We start from the raw sequence: 15,693 nt of genomic DNA on the forward strand, positions 1-15,693 counted from the left end.
GAGAACATGAGAGAAAAAAAGACAAGGAAAGAGAGATGGAGTTTAAGTGGGACTGAGGAAAAGAGGGACACAGCCAGGAGCGGGCAAAGAGACAGAGAGAAAGAAAGAACGAGCGAAGGAGTTTAGAGGCCAAGAAGTGTGTGTGTGGCCATGCCAGGTCTCTGCACCAGTCTGTTGGTTAGGAGACGCACAGGAATGTGTAGCTTTCCAGTTTAAGGCAGTTTAATGAACATCCAGAGCTCTATTTTTGTGGCACTGTGCAAAGACTGGCGCAAGCAGTGCTGCAACATCTTGGAGTTTTCTAACATCAAAATCCCAAGTGGAACAGTGTAAAGATGGTAAGAGAGGTGCACTGAGGCAGAATTCAAGGCTAAGTCTTGGTATTTGAGGAATTTGGGGTAATTTGATTTGGCTTTGATATTGTGGTGACAACAGATTTCCAATAAAACAGATGTGTTTCTGATGCTCCCAATCCCCTAAAGGTAAATATGTTACCGTAATTAGAGTTTCTTCAGAGTTCTGAACATTAAAAATGCTACTTGCCAACTGGTTCGCTTAGCTTAGTATAGTTAGTACTGCACGTGATATTGTGTTAGTTTCATTTGCATAAAATAAACAAGTTATGAGGTCACATTCCTCCTACACGCGATCTAACACATTCATGTGTGAGCTTTACAGGTGCTGGCAGGTGAATTTTGTACAATCCTTTATAGAATGTTAAATAGATCCTTTAAAATGGACAAGTCCACATTACCAGCATGGGACCATTATCAGTAACCTTGAATAATGTATCTTATATTAAATACTACTTTAATGTTCAATCCACATTAAATATTAATCAGATCAGCAAGACAGTCTGTGACCATTAAGACTTTAACGCTCTGTTATATTTGATACTCCCCATCTTTCTTCCTACTTCAGAAAGGTTGATTTAACAAAGCACTGGACTGTGAAGAGCCACTGACCTGTATGGCTGCGGATGTGGACCCTTAGCGTGCCGTTGCTGGCAAACTTTTGTCCACAGTACGGGCAGATTTTCTCCTTCTCTCCTGTGTGTGTCTGGCAGACAAATGATAAAATAGACATATGGTTGATGTTAAGAAAAACATTTGTAACATTCATCCTCACATCCTTCCTACATTACAAAGTAAAATGTGATCCACAGCGATAGCTGGAATTTAATGTCAGAACATATAGCCATCAATAATCAGAAACAGCAAACACAACTTTATCATATTATATCTTCAAACAACCACCGATACCAACTTAAGCTAATTTCAGTGTTTTTATTTTTTTATGTATTTTTTTGGGAAAAGCAACTTACAATGCACAAATTAGCGGTAGACGTCGTGAATAGAGATGCTCATGTTCACATGACAGTGGATCCAATGAGCTACCCTGACGGCAGCATCAAAGCACACCGGCAATGCAGATTTGCAAGGGTCCGAAGCCCCAGGGAGTAAAGGCCAGGGTACACATATTCATTCATCTCCTCATCCTCCTCCCTCTTCTTCCTCTCCTTTCTCCACCCTCCGCAGTCCACAGTGTAGGGCTCTGTGCTGCACATGCAAGCTGAGACGAGAGCATGTGGAAAGAGGGCACTACCTCCTCTACCTTTCTCCTCACCCTGTCCCCCTTTTTGCTCCTCTCCTTCCCTCTCTCCTTGTTGAAAAGTATGCTCTGAATTTCACCTCCTGGCTTGCTGTAAATTCCCGAGAATAATCGTGAGTATGAAAAGCTCAAACTCAGAGCGACAGTTTCAACAGCAGTACAACAATGCAGGAACACCTCCTCTCTGGGCCCCCATCCTTCCCTCCATCACCCCACAGTGTCCTTCTGACACCTCGGGTGTTTCGTTACAAAGGCTCCATCCACGCGCACAGACACACATGCCCAGCACACGCACGCTAACATACACATACACACACTCACAGACAATCGCACACAAACAAATTCACATTTCTGAACACATGTGTCCCAGATGGAGTAGTTTTGCTTTATTCAGTTAGTTGTTTGTACAATAGTGAAAACAGCGCTTGTGTTTCACCTTCATCCGCAGATAGCCAGGGGGAACACTAGTGATGGGAACATGGGAACATGGGAACATTACTGTGAAATCATAAATATGGAATTTATTGTGAGTAGTGTGTAATTATCACACAACTCTTTTATACATAAATAATCTCTATCTGTGTCTCTAAGTGTTTCAATCCAACCGTATAATTTTCACTCATTGTGAATTCTTCCCGCTCAGCAGTGACAGAGGTGAGACTGACTTTTGCAAACGAAACACACAAAGCATGCTCATACACGCTGACACATACACAACCTCTCATTTATAACACACACAGGCTCATTGAGGAGGCAGCGTTTACTGTAACACAGGGGTGCTCTGTGAAAAACTCAAGCCTGTTCTGCTAGATATGGACAGCATTACTGTTTATTTACACAAGCAAATTTTGTAGTGACGCATTTCCACATATGACTCAAGTTTAGTGAAACAGACACACAGATCCAATCTGTTTTGACTTGAGTAGAAAAGGAAGAAAGATGATGTCTTTCAGTGTCACCTTCTACCTTGAAAATGGTGTTTTTATCTTAAAATGTAGGTACATTTCTGGTTCAACATATATTGTCAGATAGTTATTTCCACTACATAATTCATGCTCGGTGACCAAACAGCTCCACGATTGCAAAAAAACTACTTGTTAATTATAAATAATAATTAAAAAATGATTATTCGATTAAGAAATTCGACATAAAACTAAATAATGTGCTAAATTAATACCTATTTAATTAAACTATATTGACAGCTGATCAGATTTAAAATCTTTTCAAGCAAAATTCTAAACATTTACAGTCTCCAGCTTGAATATAATCTCATCGTACTGTGCATTTTCAAACCATTACTCTAGTTAAAAGACTGAAACAAACTCTTGAGCCAATCATTCAACAATAAAAATAATAAAACTAACCAACTATCTGTTAGAATAATGGAGTTAAACTCATACTGTCACAAGAAAAACCATGGTTCATCACGGTGAACTGGTGCACAGAGCTCTGGTTAGACTTTGATAACCAAATGTTGTTATTTTTCGAGGTGTGAAGTTCGCACAGACGAGCAGCTGCAGCATATCATGGCCTAGATTAAATACAATTTCAGTAACAGTATGGCCAAACACCCGGCTGCTCTGCACATGTAAACAGAGCCAGCAAGTTGTCGTCTCCTCGGCAACCTGACTTTGATCAAGGCCAGATCGCTCCGCAGCCTCCAGACCCCGTAAGCAGTGAGACAGTTCAACATGCCTGTCTTCAGCCCTACTGTTCTGAGACAACCTCAGAGACATTTTCTTTTACTGTGTGCCAAGAAGCTGTTTGGTTTCAATCTTGATCCATAACCACACCGGACGTTGTCAGATTTAGGGCTCGTAATCTGCAGCAAGATAAGTTTGGGGCTCTAAAACCCTGCAGCGCTAATGTACTAACTGTCATTCCTAATCAACATAGGAACTGATTTCTAAGCCTTCAGTCAAGATGGATGTCTCCACTAGTTTTGACAGTTGAGGATATTAGTACAGTTAGCGACAGGATGTGAAACAATGGAAACATTTAGGTAAAGCAGCTGTCATCTCCTCCCTTTAAAATTTAGTTTGATAGAAGAAGATTGATGATGGAAGATTTTGCAATTTAGTGGAATGCTTTAGCTCAAAATGCATGTATTCTGAGCGAGCTGCATGCAATACTTCAAAATAATTTAGTAAGTCAAGACATAACAGTCATCTTCAAACTGTTGTGTTTGCTTTTCACATAAACAGGACAAAGTCAGATGCACAATCTCTGCCTATGATTGAGTTTGTCCGGCTCGGATTATTTTCATTTACCTTCTTGTGGCTCTTGAGTACAGAAGGAGTGACGAAGGCCTTCTCACACAGGTCACACTTGTACTTCTTATGGCCGTCATGCACCACCTGGATGTGGACATTAAGCGTGTCCTTCCTCTTGAAGGTGGCGTCGCACTGGTCACATTTGAATGTCCTCTCACCTGTAGCAAGGACAGGGGTCTGTTTGTAAGAGCCATTTCCAGTTATCTATTGTTGTGCCTCTAAAGAGGAGACCCAATTTCACCAGGATGATTGTGTGGCCAGAAAAACAACAAAGACGGGTGTTTCACCGCACCACAGAAGGCCAAACAATGATCTTTACAAAAGTCTGGTTCTGTTTTTCTTTTTTTATACAAAAGTCGCCTTTTATCATGTCTCTGTAGCTGAACACATCCCTGGGGAAAAAGTACAACAAACTGTCCTACCACTTGTTTGTTCTAAATGCATAATGGTTCTGGTTTTTTTTACAGTGCAAAAAACAACATGCAGCATTTTATTAATCCTTCCACTGAAAAGCACTAAAACACCAGACAGTACTCAGACAGCAGGCTGGGGCACAATCTCAGCTGTTTGTAGACTGAAGCCTGATGTTTTCTTTCACGCCTCAGCTCTCTGCCTCCATATAACAGCTTCTTTTGTCGATGAGTAGTTGTTTCCATTATATGGAGATCATTCAATTTCCACAGAGTTGTTTGGAGAGAGTGTGTGCTTGTTTGACAGGAGCAAGTGGTTACAAGCTTGCGCTCGCTCTCCTATTACCAAGGCCGGAGATGGTCAGCTTAATAAAATGGAACACCAGTGAAAGGCTGAGGTCCATTGTGTTTTTAATCAAACGGCAACATTCACTTGATGGTAATTAATGTCAATGACACCCTCACATAAAGATTTCATTACTACTCAGTCTTGTATTAAACCATGCATGCAAACACATTTCCTAATTTATATATACACACTGTACCGTTCTACAGTTGCATTTCAATACTGTGCATGTTTCTTGGGGACTCGAGCAAGAATTAGATTCATTCTTCTTAATCTTGAATAACATGGCACATACGAGTGATTCACTAATTTTCTCCTACTCAGAGTATGAGTTTTCTACAGTTATGAGTCGTACAAGACTTGGAAGTTTCAATATGATACTAACATTGACTAAAACAAAAGTGAGAGGGATTTCAAATAAGTGTACACAAATGTTCTTGCATGAGGACAACTTGAATTCATCTGAAAATGCTATGACAGCTGTGCTTCATTTTCTCGGTGTGGGCCAAACAGTTAATGTAGTGCTCTAGGTTTAACTCATAAAGACAGACACTTTTATTCAATAGCAACACTATTCCCTCACCTACAGTGCAGTGAAATCACACACTGGATCCTCCTGCCCCACATACTGTCCAGAATTTGATACATAATATGAGTCCTGGTATTATACAGCCTCCCTCCTGAGACAGCGGCAGGAAATGCCTTGAGCTTTACAATCTCTTTGTTATCTGGCTCAATTTGAGGACTAACGCATCCTGCCAAGGCTGTCCGGGGCAATAGTTTTGTTTTAGCTTTCTGTGGGACGAAAGCACCCAGGGAAGACCAGAAAACCTGAGCACTGGCTGATGAGTTCCCTGTTGACATGTTTGAAATGTCATGAGTCATGATGTCTACAGTTAATAGAAATATTCACAGGAGTAAGGATGAACTGAGAAACTGCAAATGTAGCACCTAAACTCTCTATGCTGGTTTCAACTTAAAAACCTTTAGATGGATCAAAGCAGAGAGGATAAGATAATGTAAAATGAATTTATTCTTAAAAATGATATGACATTTCAATACTCAGGAATTTGTAATCTAAAAACCTAAAACCTTCAATCAATAGAAAACAACAAGGAGGAAAAAAAGCTGCATTATGTAACTATTTTTCTATTAAAACATGCCTCAAAACATATCTTATTATGGAGAGGTGCTAATAAAGCCTTCTGTGACTCCACCAAGGAGCAATGCACAGATATTCTGTTTTCTCTTTTAACCAGTCAGAGAAGAGCTCACGGCTGTCAGACATAATTTAATACTACTCTTCTCACACTAAGGATTCATTATAGTCATATAATAATATAATCAATATCATATATTAACAATAGAAGACACTGCTAGGGCAGATCCAGATTCCTACATTAGCAAAGACATCAAACATGATAAGGGTGTAGGTGAAGGCTGAATGGGGCGTAACACAGTAGGATGACAAAGGAGTGGGAAAAGCAGAGCGGTTTGCTCCCAAGTCTCATCCTAATGCTAGCTAGTTTTCCAGAACTTGCACAGTGCAGCTTTAAGCTTCCCTTCCTTTGGATCACTTCACAAGGTTTAGGTAGGACACATGTCAATTGCATTAGTGATTAATGTACAAATTATCTTTTCAATTAACCGATTATCTACTTGACACTACTGTAGCCACATTCACATCCGTACTTACTGTTGTGGATGAGTAGGTGACGTTGTAGAGAGAAGGGGGTGCGAAACAGAGCTTTGCACTCCTCGCACTGAAAGGGTCTTTCCTCAGAGTGGGTCTGCAGAGAGAGCACAGTTGCATGAGTATGTTTATATGTGTAAGGTGAGCCGCCTTCGCACTCGCTCACTGTGAATACTGATGAGGCTTCTTAAATTGATGTGAGGGGATCATACGTAAGGCTTCGAAACTGATTAGGTTTGTTGACTTGATGAAGACAAGCAGATCGAGGGGCTTTAAGTTCAAAGTACTTCCGCTTTTTTCCTGCCCCCCATCCATCCCCCACCTATCTATCTGAGTGACACCTCAATCCCAAAAGTAAACAAGGGGACCCTCAGGGGTAGAGCAGGCCAGAGACCCCCATGGATAACAGTCACCAACGAGATCCTGATTGATTACAGCCTAGCTACCAATTCTTGCTTAGAAGTGACTCTGTCTTTCAGTAAATATCTCTGCTGGGCAAAAGTCCATCCATCCATCTGCATGTCATGGACGACACCAAGAAAGTTTCCAGTGCATTATTATGTGTGGTGTCACAGCTGCTCACCTTCTTATGATTCTTGTAGACGTTGCGGTGAGCAAACTCTTTCCCACACAGTTTACATTTGTATGGTTTGTCCTCACTGTGGATGATCTTGTGAGCCGTCACCTGGTCCAGACGCTTGAATGATCGAGTGCAGATTTCACAGGTATACGGTCGCTTCTCTAAACAGTAAACGAGAGATTGAGATGGATTTTGGTAAACACAGACGATGCCTAATGTATTTATTCGCTATTTTCTTACCTGAATGTGTTATCATGTGGCGTTTCAGCTGATTAGTAGAAATAAACTTCTTATCACATGCGTGGCAGTCAAATATTTCATGTACCTACAACAAAAGAGCAAAACACAGCACATTCATGTGTTGGTCTTGCTGATCATTTTAAAAACTCAGGGTGAAGTTCCTGTACAAGTTCAGCGATCACCATTTGCACTGGTCAACAGAAACTAAATCTTGTCCATTTTCATTAGACTGATGTCTACAGACAGAAAAGCAATTAAAGTGATGAAAAGTTTCAATCCCTTTCTGCTTCAGAGCCTAGCTCCAATAATTGCACATTCAATAGTTCCCCGGCGTACAGCTACAATAGCATATGCTAATGCACAGCAGCTCCTCTTGTCACAGCTGCTACTGCAAAAGCTTGTTCAGCTAAATGATGATAATGGCAATTTTAAGCGGCTTTGGAGTTAACGTGTCATTATGGAAAGTTTGATTGCTCTTTGGCAAGAATATAACTTAATGTCCTGATGTCTTTCATCGAAGCTGTAAGAATACACTCAATATTTTCGAAAGGAATGTTCCATATTTCTAATAACACGTTGTTTAAGTGTTATTAGGAGTCAATTCTAGTAATGCTGGCCTAAATGTCTAGAAACACATTTTGACTGTCAAATCTCCTATTTTAAATAAACAATAGTTCAGACAATAGTGCGTGATTAAGAAACATTACTGCTGTGATGAGCCATATAATGGTAGAACTAGCACATAGATACATAACGAGGACACACAGGAACATTTCAGATGCCTATTTTAAAACACCCTGGAGACCTGAAACTGGAGAACACTGAGTCATAGACAGCTGAAGTAGGTTAAATGATGCACTGCAAGACTACTGTATGTTACAACTTCCAGGTGACTTTAAATGTTGGAACAGTTTGCAAGTGGTTTAATGATAAATAAGCTGACAGGGATGGATTACTGTCTGTTGATTAATTTGGATGATAGATGTTGGCTAGAGAAAATTACATGTCACATTTACCAGTTAATATAATGAATGAATGAGTTACAGTTAATAAATGACAACCAATAAGAGAAATTGTTTGAGACAACCTGAATACTAATCTAATGACCAACATAATTAAAAGTGGTGTCCAGGCAAAACCAGTGGAAAACAAAAAACATGATTGTACAAGATGGATCCACACAGCCAAATGTTAGAGATTTGTGTTTTTCCTGAACCGATTAACATTTACGATTTGTTGTTACATTTTCCATCCATCAAATGAGCATCACTACACACTGATTGTCACTGCTTGTACAATGGTGTTAACACAGAGGCCAAAACAGCACAAGAGCAGGGCAAATAAGTTGACCCTCTGCTGTTTTATTCGCAGTCATCTGCACTAAAGATAAACTAACTACTATCCAGTCTGTAAGCTTTAAAAACTACACATTCTGTGTCTCCAACTGGACTTCCTGGAGTGTACCGTCTCACGGGACCTTAAAATCTCACCAAAGCAGCACTTTGAGTCCCATCTGAGTAACAGTAAATAATACTTTGATATCATTTAGTTGCATTGAAATTGCATCTTTGTGCACAACACAATAGCAAATGTAAAAGCTGAATATAGACTTATACTTCCAAACAACGAATCATATTTATGAAAATGCTTTAGAACCACATTTACAACATCCCACTCAAATCTGTAATCCATCAATAAAAGGGAAAATCCTGATGCCAAGGCTAAAACTTTATTGTATGTCGACAGAACCTCTTAAATTTCACAAGACCTGTGGGATGAGCTTGTGAAAAGGAAACCCTTTGCTCTGTGACACACAGAATACATTTCTTACAACTTCACATGGAGGGAGAAGAGCTGAACAAAGTGAACTCAGAAGCACTGGAGGCAAAAGCAAATGTGAGATTAAGAGGTTAGACAGGGTTACAGTGGAGGGAGATAGATTCCACTGTATAGCAGAAAATGAGACATCAGTATAAAAATGGATCATGCAAAACTACCTAAGCTGAGTAAATCCTCTCATATCCAATGCAAAGTATTCTTGTGGTAGAATTTGAGCTGTGCAGTAGATTTTCTTTCTAGAGACTTCACCTTTCTATGTTCTTGTAGATTCAGAGAAGAGGAACATTTTCGGTTGCATATGGTACACGTGAGTTTCCGTCGTGCACTCCCTAAAAAAACAAAGAAAAGAGTTACTTAAAAAATGACCAGGTCTAATCTACAGGACTGATAATAAAAGTGTGCAATCATGGCAACCATTTAAAAACGATCACCACACAGCAACAGAAAAATACATACGTTTACTGGACCTTTTTCTTCAGGCCCAGTGATCTCACCGTCCTGACGCCCTCCACTTATCCCCATCTGACTCACTCAACCTACCAGCCAACACACATCTGTCGCGCCTGATCCACTTCCCCATCGCCCACACCCAAACACACGCACCCACACCCCTTATCCTGATCACACTGGTAAAACAAAGGCCCAGATCTCAACTCCATCAGCCAATGAGACAAATATCTTAATCTTGGGTTGATACTTGATTAGCGCTGCATAGAGCCCCGCTGCCCTACATCACTACGAAAGTCCAATTATCTGAAAAAGTGAGCCGCCCCAGAACACACAGGTCAGCAATTACGGAGCACAAGTAATTAGAGATGTGTCTCTAATAGTTCATAGATTTTTAACTGACTGAGGTCAAGTAGCGTTTCTACAGTTGCTTGAGTGCTGAGGCTCTAATGGACAATTAACTTTGTTAGATACACTGTGAAAAATAGATTGAAAAGCTATACCTATGAATATGTAAACAGAAAGAGAGAAATAAAATGACACTAGTACACAGGGAGAGACAGAGAGGCCAACCTGTGTGAACATTTCCTTTATGCTTCTTCAGAGCGTCCTTGCTCTTGAATCGTTTTCCACAGCTCTCTGCTTTACAGATGAACCTGGCGTCTCCTTTACAGGCTTCCTTATGCTGTTCAAAACTGTTTATGGGGTACGCACCAGAAAAAGAAAATAAGAGTTAGTACAGTTAGGTAGAGCAGCTAGTACAACCTCTGTTATGGTGAAACTGTGCATTAGGAGAGAAATATCTCGTGGCCATTGTACTATATACAGGGTATTATTTCCCATTGGATGATGGATGTTACCTGGATTCTGAGCTGAAAGTGTTGTGGCAGATGGGGCACTGGTGTGCTTTAGAGTCGGCTGATGGATCCAGTGACTCGGAACAATGCAAAACACTGAGGAAAGATTCAAAATAAAAACAAATTAGTCACCAATTACAGTAGAAAATTAAACATATTGTACAAGAGAGACAAGGTTGGTGTTAAAGTTAAAAACTCTCTAACTGTCAAGAGCAGATATACACGAGAAGAATAAAAAAAATGAGCAAAACTTGAAGTTAATTTTGTATTGAAAATGAAAATAGATGATCACGCTGTAGATACTGTGTCTGAAGTAAAAGATTAAAGTTATATAAAGCCGCACTACAACCAGTTAAGTGATCAACAGTAAAACCCACTGGCGCTGCAAAGCCTGTTTGATGGGGAACTTCTTGCCACAGTTTCTGCATTTGAACTCCTTCTCCTCTGTGCTGGGCCTCTGATGCAGACTCTGGAGGTGGGCGGCCAAGATCTCCTCACTGGGAAAACTGCTCTCACACAGCAAGCAGGGGTGGTCCTCCTTTTTTATTACTAGTTCTGTAGAGATGTGGTGCACACATAATCAACATGTCACGTCTCATAGCAAAAATGTAAAATAAAAAAATAATGCCCCTGTTGTCATAAGTTATCAATAATTAGGCTTACGTAAGATACAGTAATGAGGATCTACAATTCCACTGTACCCATTTCAACAAGATGTTTAGCTTCTTTACTATTTTCGTCCTCATCTTTAATGACCTCCTCTTCTTCTTCCTCATCCTCTTCCTCCATATCACTGTCCAGGTAGCCTATTAGGAGCTCCGTGTCTGTCTCTATGTCATCCACAGCCAGGTAGAAGATGTTTTCTCCGTCCTAACACACAAAAACATAGTTACTATGGATTCAACAATAACAGTGCCAAAGTACACTGGCAGAGCTGTGCCTAACAATTGTCAGAAGAATGTAGCTAATGAGAAAAGCAATCCTGCTAAAATAGAGTTATAGCCATTTATGGTAATGCACCCTAAGCGACTACTGAAACTGGCTGAAGGTTGAACCCTGGACTCTTTACACTGAGACAACAGTATGTTAAAGTCTCATTGAGGCAGCAGGTCAAAAGCTCAAAACCTTAAAAAATGTTGTCATTAACTTCCCCATCCTCAAAGGTCATGCTAATAATATCAAAACATCATTTTGTTTTAACTATGGGATTCTAAATATACATAAATAATGATTAGGAAGAGGAAGCCACACAATAAATGTCAGTGTTGATGAAACACAGAGCTTTAACACACATGGATGACCTTTAAACAACCAATCACTTTGGGCATTTCTGTATTAATGGTAGGAACTTGGCCCAAAGACCTGAAATGTTCGTTTTCTCTTCATTCCACGCGTATTTTTCTTCCACCACGAAGGACAATCTTTTTTTCTATCTGTAGCACAGAAGTGCAAGAGGTGAAATTTCCCAGATCCAGCGTAAATGTATGTTTGTGTGCTTGTCCAGATCCGAGTTTTAAAAAATGTTCTTGGAGTCTTGTCATGTCAAAACACTCCCCCAGCAGAAACGCAATAAATATGTAGAAGCTAAACACACTGAAATGAAATAGAGCAGAAATAAATATCATTCTCTCCTTATATGAGTTCAGATACTTTTTCCCATTGAATCTTTTTATTGTTAAATCAAGATCATTAAGGTTTTTCACTAATTTAAGAAATATTTAAATTTTTTCAACATCTGCCTGCAAAGAACTTATAAAATTATATGTTTAGCTGCGGTAATGACATTGCAATCTACTCGCATGTATAATGCAAACGCATGTGATCATCTGGGATGTCTTACAGAGCAAATGCAGTTAAACACAACAGAAAAGGTGAGTTTGAGAATCATGCTTTAAATGTTTTCCAGGTTGACAAGAGACTAACCTCAATACCAACATCTTCTACCTATTATATAAGTCTAATAACTTCTCTGTTCGAGATCTTTATGGTCACATTAATAAAATTCATTACCCAGTCCAGACAGATGTGTACTGCCTGTAAAATGTATCACTGTCTGTTTTTAGGTAGGACTGAGCGATTCACTGTCCACTGAGAGGAAATATACCTGTATAGCAGCCAAGTTCTTCTGCTCTTGCAAAGGCGCCTGATGAACAAACCGCAGCCAGTTGGCATAGCGTGGGTTACTTGCATCCAGAATATACAGCACATCTCCTTTACTGCCTCGGACCTGGAATATAAAAAAAACAACTGCATGAGTTAGAAGTGAACATGGACTCTTGTTCTTTTGCTGCTTTCATGGTTTGTCTTATGTAGATCAAAGTGCGTCCTGCCTCACATGTGAACATCTAATCATGTGCATAGGTCTACACCTCGCAATGTGACAGCTACAGATAACTACATCACAGGATTCGTTTTAGTGGTTGCCATCAGTGGCTTCTTCACAGCGGGAGATGAGCGTCAGTTTAAATCCGTCGCTACAGTCAATTGACCAGCAACATAATTAAATGTTGTCTTTATGACAGAAAACCTGAGAATGTGTTTGGACAAACATACAAGCAACTGCGCCTTTCTTTCTCAGCCATCTTATGGTAAATGGTGTGTTGTGTTGCTAACTGCAATTCAAGCTGTAAGGAGTCTATTCCCTTTGTAAATTTACATGTAACATACATACAAACCTATGTATTTCTATTTATTTGTATCACTAGTGTTACAAAGAGAAGGTCATACTTTAATAATTGCTGAAAAAACAGTGATTTACCCTTACTTCTCTTTGAAAACACTGTAAGAACATGTGCATTTTGCTGTAGAAACAGGTCAGGAAGTGTGTGCATTCACCTCCCACATCAGCCTGGTGTCCGAGCTTTCATCCAGCTCACTAGGCAGCTTTTTCTCGCCCGCAAAGGGGCCAAACTTTTCTCCCTTTAAAAAAAGCACAAGGGGATCACTAGTCAAACACAATGGCACTGTAAAAAACAAAACTAAAAAAAAAAAAAGTGGCAGTCAAAGTGGGAGATCAAATCATTATCATACACCCCAGTGGAAAGTCCACACCATGAGTTTTGTACTGTGGATATATGATGGGCGAGCCTACTGTTTAATGTGACATGTGAATGCATCCTTCAGTGCAGTTTCTCTTTTTTGTTGTTTTCCTTCTGAAAGTACCAAAAACCAGAAACAGGGGACAAAGGGGTTCAAAAGGTGTTTCTTCATGTTACAGTCAGGTTCATCCACAACCTGTTGACCACAGTGCCACAGATGTAGTATGACAGTATCGTTGTGGACGTGAACGCATCCTTCCTGACACATGAACCCACTGGAGAACGGAGCAGCTCGACTTTCTCTATAAATCATGGCGATAGGGGGAAAAACAAAATGTCTCCAGTTCGGCTAAAATAACCTTTAACACGAGCGTGTGGAGCTGAATGTAGCATTTGTGTGTAGTTTGCCCCCCGTGCTGGTCCGCGACGCAGACGCGCGGCCCCGCTCCCCGACATGGGGTTCGCCGCGGTGCGGTGCCGTGCGGTGCCGTGCGGTGCCGTGCGGCGCGGGGGCAGCTGCAGCTACGTGGCACTTCACGTCACAGCAGCCGCGGGTTCACGCTGACACTTTGACAGCGAATAAGGCGAACACAAAAACTATCTAGCACGCTCAGACCCTCTTTATTTGGTACATAACATGACAGAAAAGTTAGTCCCAGCGTGTGTAGTCGGTTACAAAGCAGCTCAGCCAGAAACTACAAACCTTTTTCACCCGCCTCGCCGTGTACAGACCGATTCCATCCTGGACCTTTGACGATTTCAGAGAAAATCTGTCTGGCACGTACATACCCAACATTGTCATTACTCGGAAACGTGTCCTTCAATGACAACGAGTTGGCTATCAGATGTGTGAGCGGAAGTGAGCGAGCATTGTCAGAGTTTGAAGGGAGAGCAGAAAGTTTTCTTCGGGATCCAGGTTGAACTTCTGCTGCTCCTGCTGCAGGAAGACCGAGCGGCGTCCTGATTGGTCCACAGTTTGTAACCAGAAGCTACCTTTAGTGTGGAGCAGCTCTGCATTCACAGGCATCACTGGAGGGTTCGCACAGCGAAGCATCCATTCACACGTGTACTAACAACAATCTCAACTTAAAGACACACATTTTGTGCAGGAATCAGGCAAAGCTGAGGAGCTCCCTTTGATTTTGTAGGCGAAAAATAAAAATCTCTATTGAAGCTCAGGGGTACAGTAAGGGAGTACATCAGGGAACTGTACTTGAACACTAATAACATGAACATTTTTCAAATGTTATTCCCATTGCACTTATTGTTAGTGGTTATGTTGGAAAATCTTTCTCTCTGTTTGTTTAACATTGAAAACCCAGATCCATTAATGTTTTCTATTCTGTAACGTCTTATACTTCACTGATAATACATGCAACTCACATAGTTCTGAAAACCCGTCACCACTGGCCTCACAAACCTCAGAATATTATGATGTTCTGTGTGTTTTGGCTTGAGTTTGTCTGTTCTACAGTTCAGAAACCACACTATACCAACAAGCACTGGACTAGAGGTCTTAACTGACCCTTTTAGCTTGAAACAGTCAGCTCAGCAGGCTAGAAACCACAATTTACCAACAATGGTTCTTCTGGCCTGCAGCCGGCTGCTCGGCACAGCATCCAGTGTTGTTAAATTTGAATCAGCGCCACGTCTAAATGTGGATATTTCAAATTGCTTTCTGACTATTATGAATTAGCTGTCACATCAGTTGATTAATGAAATTTATTATCTACATTTCAGTTTTGCCCATCTGAAATGTGATCATGCGATGTCTACCACTGTGTCACACATGCACATAACTGAAGTAAACAAAAGACTGAACCCCCTGAACCACGAGGGTCACTGTTCTAAACCATCAGCTAACATCTTAACGTCTGATGTCAATTTTAAATATATCCAGGCTAAACCTAAATTAACAATATTCTAAATTATATTTGGGTTAGTTATAACTGTAGTTAAAGGCATTCACCACATTTAAAGAGATATTAATTGTCATCTGTTTATCTTAGAGTAAAGACGTACAAATCACAAGATCTAACGAGATCTAAAAACATAAAACTTTAGTTCACTTAAAGTGATGTTAAAACGCAGCATTCAAACAAGCTAAAAGTCTAGATATTTTTAGTACATGCCTATTTTGTTCCCTAACAATCTTAGTTTTTCTTTAAATATTGACTTTTACGTTTTTCATGGAGAATTCTCAATAACTTGTTTACTCAGTGTAGTTTACAGGGGAAATGGGTCAAAAGATTCACTTCCTGTGTTACTGCCAAGCTGCTGCCTGGCTCCAAAACCGCTTCATCCTGATAAGGGCCACCATAATAAGTGTTGCTCTCCCTGACCACAGGAATACTCCTCG

The 15,693-nt window shown here is 40.4% G+C and overlaps 1 protein-coding gene across 3 annotated transcripts in view; it reads right to left on the reverse strand.

The window, feature by feature from the left end:
• prdm5 (PR domain containing 5) overlaps nucleotides 1-14,281 on the reverse strand; it is a 28,459-nt gene extending 14,178 nt beyond the window's left edge. For 2 of the 3 annotated variants that reach the window (XM_026346159.2, XM_026346161.1), the window contains exons 1-13: nucleotides 14,038-14,281; nucleotides 13,132-13,215; nucleotides 12,401-12,523; nucleotides 10,998-11,166; nucleotides 10,674-10,851; nucleotides 10,300-10,392; nucleotides 10,013-10,134; nucleotides 9,242-9,321; nucleotides 7,154-7,238; nucleotides 6,917-7,074; nucleotides 6,337-6,430; nucleotides 3,882-4,042; nucleotides 966-1,059 (exon numbers count right to left, since the gene is read on the reverse strand). In XM_026346159.2, the coding sequence (XP_026201944.1) occupies nucleotides 966-1,059; nucleotides 3,882-4,042; nucleotides 6,337-6,430; nucleotides 6,917-7,074; nucleotides 7,154-7,238; nucleotides 9,242-9,321; nucleotides 10,013-10,134; nucleotides 10,300-10,392; nucleotides 10,674-10,851; nucleotides 10,998-11,166; nucleotides 12,401-12,523; nucleotides 13,132-13,215; nucleotides 14,038-14,136 (1,540 nt within the window). In that variant the 5' untranslated portion in view covers nucleotides 14,137-14,281. The remainder of the gene's footprint in view (nucleotides 1-965; nucleotides 1,060-3,881; nucleotides 4,043-6,336; nucleotides 6,431-6,916; nucleotides 7,075-7,153; nucleotides 7,239-9,241; nucleotides 9,322-10,012; nucleotides 10,135-10,299; nucleotides 10,393-10,673; nucleotides 10,852-10,997; nucleotides 11,167-12,400; nucleotides 12,524-13,131; nucleotides 13,216-14,037) is intronic. The other variant, XM_026346160.2, reaches the window with a different exon arrangement.
• Nucleotides 14,282-15,693: the final 1,412 nt, after the last annotated feature.

Source organism: Anabas testudineus, chromosome 4, assembly GCF_900324465.2.
Source record: "Anabas testudineus chromosome 4, fAnaTes1.2, whole genome shotgun sequence".
Lineage (NCBI taxonomy): Eukaryota > Metazoa > Chordata > Actinopteri > Anabantiformes > Anabantidae > Anabas > Anabas testudineus.